Here is a 15,644-nt window from a genome sequence, read left to right as displayed (position 1 = left end):
GAACCTCCCCCCGTGCAGCTTGAGGCCATTTCCTCTTGTCCTGTTGGTTATTTGCCTGGGAGAAGAGGCCAATTCCTATCTTGCTACAACCTCCTGTCATCAGGTAGTTTTAGAGAGTGATAAGGTTCATGTCTGACTTGAGCAAATTTCACTGCAATTTTTGTAAGCCAGTAAGCATATTTGAAATGTATATCTTTAATTTCACAGTCATTAATTTTTTCCTTAATTGTAGGTAAAGAGAGGACACTGAGAACATCGAGAGATGCATCACCTTCAGGGTCCACAGCAGTACCCTCATCAAAGGTGAGTTTTTGAGTGTTTCTCACCATGTTTTTAGATTGCTCGTTGTTGGATTTTTTCCTCAGTTAGAAGGAGATGCTGTGTGCAATTGTTATGAAAGGGAGCATCTTGAATTGCTCTGCAGTCCGCCAGAGGATAGATTTCCCTTATGTGATAGGAAGGTGCTGATAATGCTGTGTATCTAATGATGGCACTGACAGACCTTTTTATTTGGTATTCACTGTCTCATTTTAGGAAAAAGGGAGTTTTGTATGAATTTAAAATTGCCATTTTTCAAAGTTCAGGTTGTGCCAGAAAAGGAATGGCAAGGAATAAAAAAATGGTCAGGTGGTTTTTAGGAGCAACAGATCAGTTGGACAAGCCTGTATTTGCACTGAACTTCATCCTTTAGTGATTCCTAGGCTGTGACTGGATTTGGAAATAGTGTGTAAAGTGTCTGACTGACTGAGAAGATAATGTAAATAGCAGAGAAACAGGGTGCTTGAGGATGTGGCAAGAATGATGGCATTTAATTGGGAAGGGAGCTGCATTGCAAGATAGTTTGGTAAGTGTCACCTTATGTTTTTACTAATGCCGTTTTATTTCCCATCAGATCTTGTGGACTGAGCACCAACTACATAATCTTGCTAATTAGTTAAATGGACAGGCTAATAAACAGTGATGAACAATCAACATTCAATATTGTTCTGGCTTTCCTGTGGCAGCAAAATCATTTTCACATCACAGACTGCTTCCCTGCAAATTATATTTGAGGTTAAAATTAACACTTCCACAGGAGTATTTTCTGTAAATTGTTGAGGAATACTTTAATGAGAAGTAAAGAAACAATGCATGATATTGTTTGAAATTAATAAGGTCCTATTAAAAAGTAGCACTTGCCCTAAGTAACATGGTGTACTGGCTCAGTTCTTGAGGTCTTTTTAATAAAAGCAGTGGAGTGCTTAAACAAAAAAAGTTCTTTTTGTTGAGAGAAGGGGACACTGAAGAAAATAATTAGGTGGGGAAAAAAACAGGCTTTGGTTGTGCTATGTTATTCTAAGTACTTATCCCTTATGCAGCTCTTTTAGAACTGCTGTGCTAGCTAAATGCCAATGTCCTTAAGGGCGGAGGCAAGTGATATATTTTCAGTGATGTAAATAAGGAAAGTAAGATAAAAGCTATTATGCATAAGTTACACTGATTTAGATCATAAAATAAACTTCATAATTAGTTCACCTACTTTGCTTACAGACTCAGCATACTGCAGCTTAATATCAAATCCTTGCTTAATACAAAACTTTGAGAACAAGGAGGAATTGCAAAATCTCTTGCTCTTGTTCTAATATGTAGTGTGAGCTTGAAACATAAAGTATTCTGTAAATGTTCTGCTTTCGTCTTCAGTCAGATCTGATCTATGCTGCATTGGTTTTTTTGCTAGCAGTTTGCAAGTATATGCTCATCTGGTATAGGTTACACAAAATGAAACTTTGATGAAAGTCAATTCCGCAGACAACAGAAATATTTATTGGGTATGCATCAGCTGCAGAAATGGAAGTATTTCCATGGCTGTTTATTGCTTTTCTCTTGAAGTCTCCAAATCTGCTTGTAATGTACTGTCCTATGTCAGTGGAGTCTGTTTGGGATCAGCCTCTTGGCTGGATTACATAAGTGCTTCACTGACATAGAAGTAGTGACAGAAAAAGTGTTGGCAAAAACACGAACATCTCTAGAGCCAGAGTCTTACAATCTATTAAGGCTTGAGAAATTACTTATATACTTTATATTAGAGATTAAAGGAGATGATTTTCAATGCTCTAAATTATAATTTAACTTTGAAATACTTACAAAGGTGTATGTTTCTCCAATAATACTTCTTTTCACTGTAGTATCTATTTGCAAATCTGAAAAGGTATTCTTATCTATCTTATAATTAATCTTTTACATAATCATGATTGTGAATTAATACGTGTTGATGTTATCAGATCTTAGCCACCTGTTTAATTGACTACGGCATGAAATCTTTTGTTTTTCTTTAATAGCTGCGTGGACCATAAGCTTCAGAGGCTGTGTCCAACGTAGTTAGAGCAAAAGACAGATATAGGAGACAGGGAAATCTTCTCAGCAGGTTTTTACTGTTGTGTGTTATCTATGAGGTAAAAAGAAAACCCAAACAAACCCACTCCAAAAAAAGAGACTTCTGTTTTGAGGCAGGGAATGTGGGGAGGGGGAGCAGTTTGGGTTTTTTACAAGATATACTAGGTTGTTCATTTCTTGCATGTTTGCAGCCTGCAATGCAGCAGACATTTTCAACTGAGAAGTATGTCCTGTTCTTTCCCTTCAGTTGTACCTGGGGCAATACCATTACTTTATTACATAAAATTGACTCGGGATTTAATACATATTTATCGACATTCAACCTATAGAATTAAATTTAGTGAGATTAAATCCAACAGGTTTTTGTCTGTATTCCACTAGATATTAGAGTGATTAGATTCTTTTTATGGCTTGTGGAAATATAGTAGGTCGTGTGAGATTTTATTTATCTTCATTTCATGCAAAGCTGATTGTTGGTTATGAAGATACTGGTCTTTTTGTTAGTAATGGACAGAGCTATATTTGAGAAAAGGGAGAGATTAATAATAGAACCACAGGGCAAGATTTTTTGGCAGCTAGGGAAAAGTTGGGGTAAAAATAATAGACATACTATGGGAAATAGGAACATTGGGGGAAAAAAAACTTGGCAGCAGATAGTTTTTGGTTAGACTAGTGTAAGAATAATTGTATAGTTTGAAAAGGTGAGCTGGCCAGCTGTTCTATGTTTGTGTCCTATTCCTTGCTTTTAAGAGCCCTGTTCATACCCCTGCATATTGAACTTCCTGACTTTGCTGGTTGTAATTCTGTAATTTGCAGTTATAGAAAGCAGAGATTCCTGGTGGAACATTGTGTTACACTTCTCTTCTGGATGCAGATAAAGGTGTCTTTATGACACTGAATTCTGGAAGAGTTCTGTGAATTGTGTGGTTATGCCATACTAAAGCACAAAGACATGTTTGGATAATAGTTTACTTGAGGTAAACACAAAACATCTGAAGACAAAACAGTCTTGATACAGGTCACAGTATTTGCTTCCACTGGCCATTTATGTAACCTAGAATGAACTAATGATAAGAGGGGGCGTTGTTTTTTTCATTTGGATTTTTGTTTGTGTGGGGTTTTTTGTGTACCTGTTTGCTGAGATGAAACAGGTATTGAGTAGATATTGTTACAGCCTTTTCAGGAGTATCTTTTTTCTTTAGATATCCATCTTAGTGTTGCAATTTTTAAAGCTAGAGTGGTATAGATTCTTGGGTGGATGCTTCTATACATACACTTAATTCAAATTAAGTACCCACGATAGTGGTAACAAGATCTATAAAGCTAGCTATTCCTAAACTAGTATTTGTCATTGTCTGTTTGCTGCTCTGATAGTAAAATAGTATTCTTAGAGAGAAATCCATTTTTAAATATTATTTATACAAGAATTTCCGTATGAAAAGGTAGAATTAAAGGCCATAAAGCCATGACTGACTCTGTTATAAATGATCAGCTTTACCCTCAGTAAAAAATAATTGCTTTTAATGGAACCAGACTGATCACTTAAAGTATGTATAAAATACTTTTTGTCCCTACTTTGCTTAGGTTGTATACCCTACCTAGTATTTAATAGTTTAATTTAAATTTGTTACAACCTTTTATGCCTGAAAATCACATTGAATTATTACATCACTCCACACTTGTCTGACTTCCTTTAGCTTCCAGCTGGTCTCAGATAATTGTTCTGTTGTCTCTGACCTGTGAATTTACTAAAACTGATTCTGAAAGTGTGGTGGTTTCTTAGCAGTCTACTGAACTTCATTGATTTATTTTTTTTCTCCTCTTCCTTTATTGCTTTATTATCTGCTCTTTCCCCACCTGCTTTTCTTTAAAGAAATCTGTCAGCAAAATGAAATAATTTCAACTTTCTTATTTCCTATTTTAAAATGTTTTAGGGATCCGAATAACTCCTTAATTTAATTTTGAAGATGTTTTGCTGTAAATGTATTTCATGTTAAATCTTGACTATAATATGTTTGTACAGGCCTTGGAGAAGAGCAACAGACTATCAGAAAAGGAACTTGCAGAAGCTGCAAGCAAGTGGGCAGCTGAAAAGTCAGAGAAGGCTGAGGAAAGCAATTTACCTGAAATAACAGAGTATGATGTAAGATATGATTATTAATCCACTTGTTTTAAAATGTTACAATGATAGACTCTTGTTTTTCTGTACTCTTCTGAAAAGCACATTTTTTAACTTACTCCTGAATTTTTCTGCTTGTGCTGTGAAATATTTGTTGAAAGGGAGTGAGAGGGAGACTAAAGTCTTGGGATTTATTTATTTATTTTGAAAAAATAGACAAAGCCAGAGTACATTTTGTTAGTGTAATTTGAATTCATGTTGACCTACAACTGACACAATAAGGCTCCAGCTGTCCTGGGGATTCTCCAAGGAACTCTTGTAGCAGTGTAGCTCTGTATGCCTACTGAACTCCTTAAAATTACCAAGGGACTTCCGAGTCAAAACATGAGTGTACGTGTAAAATATAAGACTTAGAAGAGAAACTCTGGTTTATTGAGTTCAGTTTCATGCCATGTCAGCCTACCATGTCATGTATTCTTTTTCAGAAAGTAGTCCTCCTCTATATTAAAAACTAAGTTTTCACCTTGATACTGCAGTGGGTAGATGCGTTGTTTTCCCCTGGAACCCTTATTCATTAATAATCAATATTAATTATTTGCTAGTTTATTCCCATCTGTTCTTGCCCCTCCTTGTCTTCTACCAGTGGCTATACTGAAGTGTGATTATAGCCCTTCTCAGTCATTGTTTTGTTATGCTGCTTTTGGGTAGGATGTACTTTTTTGATTCGGTTATGTTAGTAGAAGATGTATCATTTAAAACAACCCAAAAGTCATGTAATGTTAAATTATCTGTTTTAATTCTGTGGTAATTTGCTCTTTGACTTTCACTTGGCTTCAACTTTAGAGACACTCTTTAAAAAACAAAATAGGACCTACTTTACAAAGTCATGTGTCTTAAACTTTACAATTAATGGGTTTGATATATATTTTTTTATTTATTTGTAAATAATTTGAGGGAAAATGAAAGCATCTTGGGAAGCATCACATTTCCTCTTCTGTTTCACGCTTGTGGAATGTAAGGCTGTGTTAGAGAAATAAACTCACTGGATCCATATTTATCTGAACTTTTAAGTCTTTTCTGTTGATGTAATGGGTGAATGCATGAACAATTCCTCAGTACTGGCCAGGAAGATCTAGTTGGATAAACAAACTGAAAAAAGTAATTGGGAAAAAAAAAAAAAGGGAGGAAGTGTTAGAGTAAGGAAAAAGCAAGAACTGATCCAGGGATGAATGCCATATGGAGGAGAACATACAGATAGACATTTCTGAGAGGTTCAGGAGAGTAACAGTGAAGTATCACTCCTGTTCTTGATGAGGGGAAGGTAATGCAAGGGAGGAAAGAAGAATGGGCCATATGGAGAAGAGTTGTTTAAAGCTTCCTCTGTGCCTCAGAGAAAATTGCAGTGGCAAAAAGATTAAAAATAAAGAATCAAATGAAGCAATTGCAGCTGATTATGGCACAGTCTAAGATGATTTATTGACTAAGAAAGTGGGCTATAGGAATGCTAATGAAGGAGGTGTGGCATCTCATTCTGAGTTCTAGAAGAAAGGATACCTCTCACCTTGATTAGTAGGCTGTCATGTATGAATTGCAAGAGTTTTTAACTTCATGCAGTTTATTTTACATAGTGCTTAACAGTTGAGCTTTGTGTTGCACTGAACTTTTTAGTAGCCTTTACTCACTCTTAGGCATTTCGATAGTTACTGTGGTGACAAGATTTGGATGCAGTCTTAATGGTTTTTGTTGCTACTAAGGTTTGAGCAGGTGCTCACAGGACCACTTAAGCTTTTGTCTTTTTTTTTTCTATCTAATGCTTTTCTCTTTCATGTTGGTTAAGTCTTAAGATTCTTCACCTTATTTTTGAATAAAAGAAAGTAGTTTTATTCATCTTCTTCAATTCTCAAATCCTATTTTTTAAAAAATATTTTACTACTCTACAAATCTGTTCCATAATATCAGATTTAAATAATGCTGTAAAAGCAAATTACTGCATCTTCTATACAAACTCCTTGGAGTTGGACTTCTGTTTTCTTTAGTATAGGGATACTGTCTTAATTTCTGTTTTAGAGGGAAGTTTATACAATTTCAGTACTTCAGTGTAATTTTTCATGTTGTTAGAAATCCTCTAATCACACGTTTGGTTTTACTATATGGTAGGTATCACTTTTCCTTTAATATTAGACCTTTGGTCCTGAATGCTACAAGAGTTCTTTCTGACAGCATTTTTATTTTGTTGATGCCTATTTACCTTTGATTTTGTTACTTTTATCCTTTCCCAGAAAATTAATCACACTTTCATTGTGGATTTTTCTTGCTAGCTGGTGTTACAAAAATTACATATAAAAATCTTTTCTCAGTGGATGGGCAGGTAAAGATTATCTGAAATCATTGCCTTTACACTGTTAAGACTGAGCCACAGAGGTTTTTATGATGTCATGTTTTCTACCTGTTTAAAATCCCTATTTCTGTATCTGTTAAGATTGTAGCAATAATACTTCACTAACAGTCTTGATGAGCAAACTCCATATCGACTTGATGACTGCATTTGGGATTTTATTTTTTTTCCTCACACTGAGGTTTTTATTTTGCTCTCAAAACTGAATCTATTGTTTGTGTTTTTTTTAGGCTGGATCTTCAGCTCCATTATATGTCGAACAAACAGGGGAAACAGAGGCAAATATAACAGATAGTACGGAATTATATGAGGATGGCCAGTTTCTTGGTCGCTCAAAAGCAATTGCAACTAAGACAAAGGAGATTGAACAGGTGAGTCCTTTTGGCATTTTGTCACTAATACAGTAATGGCTTGCTCTGCTAGAATTATCCTGATTTATTTTTTCCTCCTTCTTGGAGTGTAATATGAATGTAATCTGATTTCTGGAGATGATGTGATGATAACATCTCTGACTATTTCATTCTGAAGAACCATGACATTTATCTGCACGTGGAAATTAGCGGTAGTTTTCTGTAACTTACATACAGCAACTGCTTTTTTCAAGCTAAGATAATGACTGCTTCTTTGAATAATTGTTTTAAAATCAAATATAATACAAATAATTTCAAATGTAATTAAAAAGTAAGGCTTTATGTGAGATCAAATAATCAAAAATCAATTTTGCAGTGTAATTTCCTTCACTGAAATGTATGCAGTTTGGGATTGAACACCAGAAGCTGCCTGTTATTGTTTTGTGTGTTTGTATTTGTTTAGCTGGGTTTATTTTTGTTGTTGTGATTGGGGAGTACTGTTGGGCTTTTGTGTTTGTTTTGGTTTTTTTTAAATCAGCTTTGAATCTCAGTGCCTTTGTCATTCTCTGAGTATTAAGAACCATCAAATTTTGACTACAGACAGATGAGAGAGGGTTACTGTATTCAAAATCTATTTTTTTTTCTCTTTTGTGTTGAGTACTGGGGATTGATTTAATACAAAACAAGATTTCTATTACTCTTGTAACAGAGTTTTGAGGTAGTTCAATGAAAGCTTATTCATGTATTATTCTTTATTATGTCACCTCAAAGTAAGAAAATTATCTACAATGACCTTCAATTTCATTTGTCATAAACAAATGAAAGTGGTTTGTCTCTGTTTTTTCTTATTTTAAATGCAGAGTTGGGAGATTTTTCTGAGTTGATCTTTCTAATGTATATGCAACTATGTCCAACTCTGTAAATTGCATTTAAAGTTTATCATTTGGGTGAGAGAAAGAGGTGACTTTCTTCAAACTTGCTGTAATTTACAATGTTTTCAGTGTATACGTGGGATGGGTAAAATAGAAATACAAATCAGTTTCCCCCCTCATGTTTATCTCATAATAACATCTTCAAGAAAATAGGTTTCATGTCTTGTTTGAGATAAGCTTATTCTAGGTCTTCATTTTTCATCTTAATTCTAGTGGCCTTTGTTCTGTTGCCTGTGAGCCCACTTCCTGTGCTGTAACACTGTTCCTTTTTATTGACACTTGAAAACTAGCTTTCTACTCAATTGTTTTTGCATTTGGGGTTTTTTCCCCTTTTAATAGTAATTTTTCATAGTCATGTTCCTGGTGATCATGGCTTTCCACATGTGCTGGGCCTGGCTGGGATGGAGTTAACCAGAGTATGCTGTCAATGCCGTTGGTTTATCCGTGTGCATCAGATCATAGGCTCGTACATGGCCGAAATCAACTACTACCAAATGCATAAACTTATGGCTATTTAAAAATGACAAACTGAAAAAAATACAAAGACTAGGAGCAGATTTTTTAAAAAATAGCAGTTGTGATTATTTAGGCTGATACTGGTGAATCTATGGATTGGTTTAATTCCCCTAGGTCCTAAAGACAGGGTTATAGATGAAAATCTGGACACGAAACTCTAAGGTTGTTTTCAGTATGATCTAATGCTATTGCGCTTGGTAGAGTTTGCACTTAATTCTAAGGAAATCTAGTTTATGATCCATGAAATGGAATATTTTTAGGAACTTGGCTCAGATAAGCCTGAGGAATAATTAAAGATTTGGATTTTGCAGAACCAGTTTCTCCTGTTGTTGATTTGAATATTGAAGCTGTCAGCTTCCGCAGAATTTAAATAAGATTTTAGAATGATGCTAGAAGTACCTTCAATACATCTTAACTGAAGGAGATGCTTATTTTCTTATAAAATGAGGTACTGTGAATTTGTTAAGAGTTAGACAGGATATTTATTTAATCATTGAAACTCAAGACTGGAGAATTATCTGTATATTTTTCAAATAAATATTTAAAAGTAGATTCTGCTTCAGCAATTAAATTTTCTGGATTTTTTTTATTGTTGTAATAGACCTAATGATTTTCATAATCATCATTAATAGCATAATGAATCATAATGAAATACTGTGAAGCTTCCTACTGTATACTGAAGCACTCTCTGTACAAACTTATACGCTATTCTATTGACTTTGAGTTCTTAGCATCCAAAAGTAAATTTAATTTAGTTCTGTGTGGCTTGAGTTCTCTCCCTTTGACAAGTAATGAGAGAGGGAGCAAAGACTGGAATGCAAGGTAAATTTGCAGTGCTGTTGTGAACTACTTACTAAAGGTTCTTTGGATGAATTTCTCAGTATAATTTATACTGATTTTACTACTTTTTAACTGAAAGTATGTTTCTGTTTTTCACACAGTAAAATTAGTCCTTATCATACAAATTTAATACTATTGCTAGTCATGCTGTATTGTTTATACAGATGTAACATTTAAATCTTTAAAGTGAACTGTAAGCTATAATACACTTTAGAAAGAGTGACCTGATAATAAAATATATTTATAAGAAAGCTTTTTCATTATTTGTTTCTGATTATTTGTCTTGAAGACTCAAGTAATAGCAGAAAAAAATTTTGCTCCATGGACTTCTTTTCAGTTAAATTTCATTCAGGTGTTTAAAAGTTTCTGAATAACTAGTTTTAGTTATTATTTCTGGAATGTAATTTTTTGGGAGGATTACTAAAATAAATTATTTATTGCAAAGACTTATGCTGCACAAGTGGTGAAGCTGTAATCCCTCTGCAAAGCAAGATTTCCAAACAGTTGTTTTTCAGTATACACTGGACAGCTATTAGGGTATTTAAAATAAGTAATGAGGTCAGACAGGGCTTGTGCCACTGGGTATGTGTCAAAGAATTGGTGAGGGTCCAGCTAGTGTTTGAGGAAATGAGGCTTGATTAGAAGGCTTGACCCATTGGATCTCTTCTACTTCTGTCTCCCAAGTTGTTCTGCTTTCTCTTGGAGCACCAGATCTAGTGATGTTTGCTTTTCCATTCATATTTATTCTTAACCTGATTGCCAGGTATTTTTGCTGTTCCAAACTCCTGATAAAGCCCTCTTTGCTTTGTCCTCTCCACCTGTCTCCAAAGCTCCAACCAGGAAAAAGAGCAAAATTTTCCAGATATATACGTTTACTTCATAGTACTGTTGTTCATAGTACTTTTACTACATGGTACTGTTTCAGGCAAATGCAGAGGCAGAAAACTGTGCTGACAGAACATGCAGTGTCGCAATGAGCAAATTCATTGCTGTACAGCAGAGAAACAGGCAGCCTGATGCCCTGGGGCGTGGTGGTGGCAGCTTGTGATATAGTCTGTTATTTCTCTTAATAAAAGCAAACAAAAAAAAAATCCCTTGAGCAATTGAATGAAATATTCATACAGGTGTTCTGTTTAAATAAGTGCTTCTCCGTATCTTGTGTATCGCTCATATCACTCTTTTGCAAAGTTCCCTTTGTCTTTCCTCTAAGCTACAATAACAGAACCTCCAGATTCAGAATTTTAAAGGAAATGTGATTGTAAATGATCACTCGACTCATCAAGAAAATATTTGTATATTATTTATGTGACGGGGGACTTATTGCAAGCATTCATGTAAAATCATACCATTTAAAGAAAAATGAAGTTTTGTGTGCTGATGATAACAGGGGAAGAAGTGTCAGACCAAGTGCTAGTTGCTGTTAGCTATATAGTGACTATCTTTTAAGAATCTGCAGTTGCTTTGCAAATATTGACTGAAGCTGACATAAAGAGAGGAGACTAGAAGTTTCATGGATAAAGGCTTGGAAAAATCCAGACACTGTTTTAACAGAGCCAAGAATTATCTATGTCATTCTCAAACTAGAAAAACTCCGAAGTTTATATTTGATTTGAAATGTGCCAATATTACTTGAAAAGGAAGAGCATGGCTGAAGAGATGTACAGGTGCTTGAAAACGTTTCTGAACTGGGACTGCAGATCCTGGGCATTTCTGACCTCATCTTTGAAAGAACAGGCATAGTGACTATTGTGGAAACATCCAGCTTGGAAGGGTTCTCACCTGAGCCAGTCTCCTCTTGAAACAGGGCCTTAGATCAGATTGTTCAGGGCTTTGTCAAATTGAGTCCCACGTATTTCCAATGAAGAAGACTCTGCTGTTTCTCTGGACAGCCTGTTTCAGTGTTTCACTGCTCTGTCTCTTGAGCTCAGCTGCCATCACAGTCCAGAACATGCTTTCTTTCCAACAAGGACACAGTTTCTGCTCACTGCTTCTCTTGACAGCTTCCTGTCCCCATTCTTGAACTGCAGAATCCCAGCTCGTTGCTGTGTTCCCCTGTTTTTAGGACTTGCTGTACTGGGAGTGGGCTCAGCTGTTCTCAGGGAAGGGTTGATTTCCTAGAATCCTCTGGCTCTGCCACTTTGTGGTTGAAAGAACACAATTTTTCCTGTCATTTTTGCACAGCAGGTACTGGGAAAACTGTTCCCTTCCATCCAAGTGCATAGTCTTTTCAATCTTTGTGCCTCTTTGCACTGAATGAAAATTCTGCAGCATTAACATGTGTCTCATATTTTAATATATTCCATTAAGTAGAGTCTAGGTCTATGATGTGTTCTTTAATGTTTGGTTTGTAATAGGAGGCTTTGGAGAGTTTTTTAAAAATAAAATAGGGAAGTAATTAACTTTCTCAGTTGAGGTGTTTTTTGACTGTTTGGGTTTTTTTGAAGCTAGGTGTTTCCTTAGACCTTTGAACATGGCCTTCCCTCTTTGCTCTACGTTTATAATTTTGAAATAAGGTGTTACATGTTGTCTGAGTATTTGTCTGAGCATAGTGAGGTAGAACCCCTTAAAGAGATGCTTAAAAGATTGGTCTGAGTACTTGAAAACAGTGTAGCAGAAAAGCTTTCATTGTCATGTCAAGATCAATGAATGCCTATAGTTTGCTAATGTAACCATTTCATGCACTTTTAAAATACTTTTACATTTAATAACATGCAGTATGCATTAAAGTGTTGTTTTGGAGTTGTTTAGTTTCTGTTTTTATATAGTTAAGGATCAGCTTATGCTTTCAGTATGTAATGTGCTGAAGTGTGGTATTTTTTTGGAAGTGATGACAAATACCTCCCTGGTGTTAAACTCACAATTGGAGCTATTCAGCATCAGTGTTACACAAAAGGCTATCTCTTTGTTCTTCCTTTATGAGCAGGAGTAGCAGGGATTCTTAAAATGTCTTATCTTGTCTAGACATCAAGTCTGCAATACTGTGTTAATTAGTCCATTATTATGTGTCCAGTTTCTTACACATTGTGTATGCGAATGACATCGGTTACCTTTGGAAAAGTATTATTTTCTGAAGACAGATATTACCAAATGACAATTTTACCAAGTACCTTCCTTGATTTTGGCAAAAATCAAACCTCTTAGTCTCTGAATGAGATTTGACACTCAGAGCTTCAATTTGGCTGTTATCACAGAGTTCTGGCATCTAACAAGGAAGCACAGGAATTAATACATTCATGAATGCTTTTTTCTGTTAAGGGAATTACTGTCAGACTGTATGCTTCCAGTTCACCAATGTCTTTAAATATGCAGCAGAATAATATTTTAAAATGTTCAAAACATTTGGATTAATTGCTTCTTTACTTGAATTTCTAAATGAATATTGCTCGTTAACAGCCTTCTTGCTGGAAGATGGTGAAAATAAGAGGTTTTTCTAAAGCTTGCATTTGAAACTTCATAGCTACAATGCATAGAAAGAAGGAAAAGTAGGTGTGTGACTGGGTCCACAGGCTGCCCATATTCTGTTTCCAGATCTGCTAACTCCTTTTTTTTTAAATAAATTGCTTAAATCTCTGGCCTAGAAGTTACAGTTAAGTAAGAAAAACAGGTTTTAGCAATTATAGTGTGTGTAGTTTCAGAAGAACTGTTTCTTGTTCTCCTTCTCTGTCATATTTCTTGTTCTGGTAAAACCTATATAGCAATAGCTGAATTGTCTTTGTGTGTATTTAACACAATTAATGGGACTGTTCTCTTGGGGTGCTGCTCTGAGCGAAGACTGACCTGTCACAAAGCAATACTTCACGTTGCAAGGACTTAGTTAAAAAAGCTTTGGTTCTAATGTCAGAACATAAAAACATTATTACAGTAATTTCTTTTGTAATAAAATAGTTACAATTTCTGTAATGTATGGGAGTATACTGTATGCCTTCCTCTCTGCCCCCAACCCCCCCAGTGTCCATTGCTAGTTTTGTTTTGCTTCAAACAGTGTAAAGGTGAAAGAGGGTGTAAATATGAAGTAGCGCCTGCATCTTGGCTAGGAATAAGTTAATGGTAAATATATCAGAGAAGTTTTGTAAGGCTTGGATATGATAGATTAAGCACCTAAGTTTTAGCAGTTGTAGTAAAATAAATAAATTACTAATTGGAGTAATTGGAGTCCAGGAAAAAATTAAAGAGGCTTTTGAAGCTGGCCTTGGGTGCACCTTTTCTTTTGACTTTAGCTGAGCCAGGGAAACAGGTTACTGTTTCCTCAGATTAGCTTGTTGGTCTGCTTGTGCTGCTGCTCATTTCAGGCAAAATTATCTAGGTTAGAAAAAAATCCCCTAATTAAAATATAAGTTAAGAACTAGGTGAGTTAAGTGAAGCTGAAAGAACTGGAACAGTGGCTAAAAAACACATTAAAGGATTATTTCTGATTGTGGATGAGGTCAGGCATGCTTTGTTTCTGACAGGAATAAACCAGACAAGAGTAACAGGCGAAATGAGAGTAAAAGATGGGGAGGCTGTAGATTTTCATTCCCTCCTAGCTTTTCTGTTGTCCTTCAAACCTTGTGTACTTAATACACAGTGGCAAGGCCTTAATGATGGAATCATCATCATCAGTCTAATTTGGTTGGTAGCATAGTATGTATCATGCCTCCTCTGAGCTTATGTTTATTTTATTTAAATGTAAGTTGTAATTAAGAGAGTTAATTTATTTTTTCATAATCAAGAAAACATTTGTCTCAGGTTCTGGTATTTTGCCTTAGGCTTCTCAGAAAAATTGATGACAATCCCTTTACTTAATTATGTCATCTCCCTATGATCTTGTTTCATCCTTTTGTGGTTTATTAGTTTCCTTGTATCAGTATCCCTCTCTTTATATATAAAAGGCAAATAATTTATTTCTTTTTACACATTCTTAGACACTTTTTCTTTGGTAATAATTCTGACTTGCTGATTTTTCTACAACCTTTTACTATTTACTCTAGACTTCCTTTTTATCATTGCAAAATCAAATCGGTTACATTGCTGAGTTTATTTGATCTCTGTAGTTCACACTTGCCTTAATTCTTTTTTTTTTGTGTTGGGATCTTTCAGTGTTATAAATATGAGCTGTTTGTTAGCAATTTGTGTTTTCATGTTTATGAAACTGCAAGATGAAGCACATAAAAGGTTTTGGTCACTATCTTCATAGTATCTTTTATTCTTCTTACAAATATTTTTATTTAAAGCAGAATACTTGTAAAAGGATGTGAAAATTTTAGCTACTTTCCTTTTCTTGTGTTTGGGTCACAATAATTTAGAAGTTGTAGTCCTTCACTTTACGGTTTTTCAGCTGTGTTCTATTCCTTTTCCATGGACATTAATGGGTTATTTGGTATGCACTGCTGTGTTCTTAATTACAAACTGCTGCATATGCAAAATCAGTGCAACTCATTCATTTTACTTCAGCACCTGAAGGTATGGTTTAATAAGGAAATATATTACCACATTTCAGCTTTTTGCCAGCAGCTTTTTTCATTGGAAAACTGATAGAAAGTGTTATTTAATATGCAACACTCTCAGGGAAATACTTTTAAGAGAACTTAGTACCAGAAATGTATGCATTTATGCAGTAACAGTAGGGTATTTCTTAGAGAGGTTGGAATTAGATATAATTCACCTTTAGCTTTCTATCACTAACTATCTATTGAAGATCTTATGTTTTTTAGTGTAAACAGTTTTAGGCCTGTGCTGATCACATTATTTTGGAGTTGGTGAATGCTGAACCCATTGACAGATGTAGAGTTTTTGATGTAGAGGCACTTCATTATGTGATCATGCAGTACTGCAGATTGCAAGATCTCACAACTGTTTGCTTACACACAGTCGTAAGGGGGATTGTTTACAGGTGTTACAATGTGGTGGCAAATCTCTGTAAGACTTAAATGAGAGAGGGTTAGTAGTTAGGTACTTGATAAAATTGCTGAACTAGGTTGAAACCAAAGAAAATTTGAAAGAAGGTTGTTCAAATCTGAAAGACAAGATCCACTTCTTGGTCAGGTAAAGTGAAAGTTTAAGGAGATATGTATTAAATAGCATTTTTTCAATCAACAGCTAGCAGTGATTGCTTCATTTAAGATTTCTGGTTCTGTCGTGAG

General features: G+C 35.1%; 1 protein-coding gene across 4 annotated transcripts in view; it reads left to right on the top strand.

The window, feature by feature from the left end:
* Nucleotides 1–15,644, top strand: part of PPHLN1 (periphilin 1) — a 66,081-nt gene that overhangs the window by 28,319 nt on the left and 22,118 nt on the right. For all 4 annotated transcript variants that reach the window (XM_029963601.1, XM_029963602.1, XM_029963599.1 and 1 more), the window contains exons 7-9: nt 233–303; nt 4,397–4,516; nt 7,118–7,258. In XM_029963601.1, the coding sequence (XP_029819461.1) occupies nt 233–303; nt 4,397–4,516; nt 7,118–7,258 (332 nt within the window). The remainder of the gene's footprint in view (nt 1–232; nt 304–4,396; nt 4,517–7,117; nt 7,259–15,644) is intronic.

The sequence above is a fragment of the Manacus vitellinus genome, unplaced genomic scaffold (assembly GCF_001715985.3).
Source record: "Manacus vitellinus isolate BGI_N305 unplaced genomic scaffold, ASM171598v3 scaffold_5_pilon, whole genome shotgun sequence".
In the NCBI taxonomy this organism is placed as follows: domain Eukaryota; kingdom Metazoa; phylum Chordata; class Aves; order Passeriformes; family Pipridae; genus Manacus; species Manacus vitellinus.
This window is presented reverse-complemented; position numbering and strand designations above follow the sequence as displayed.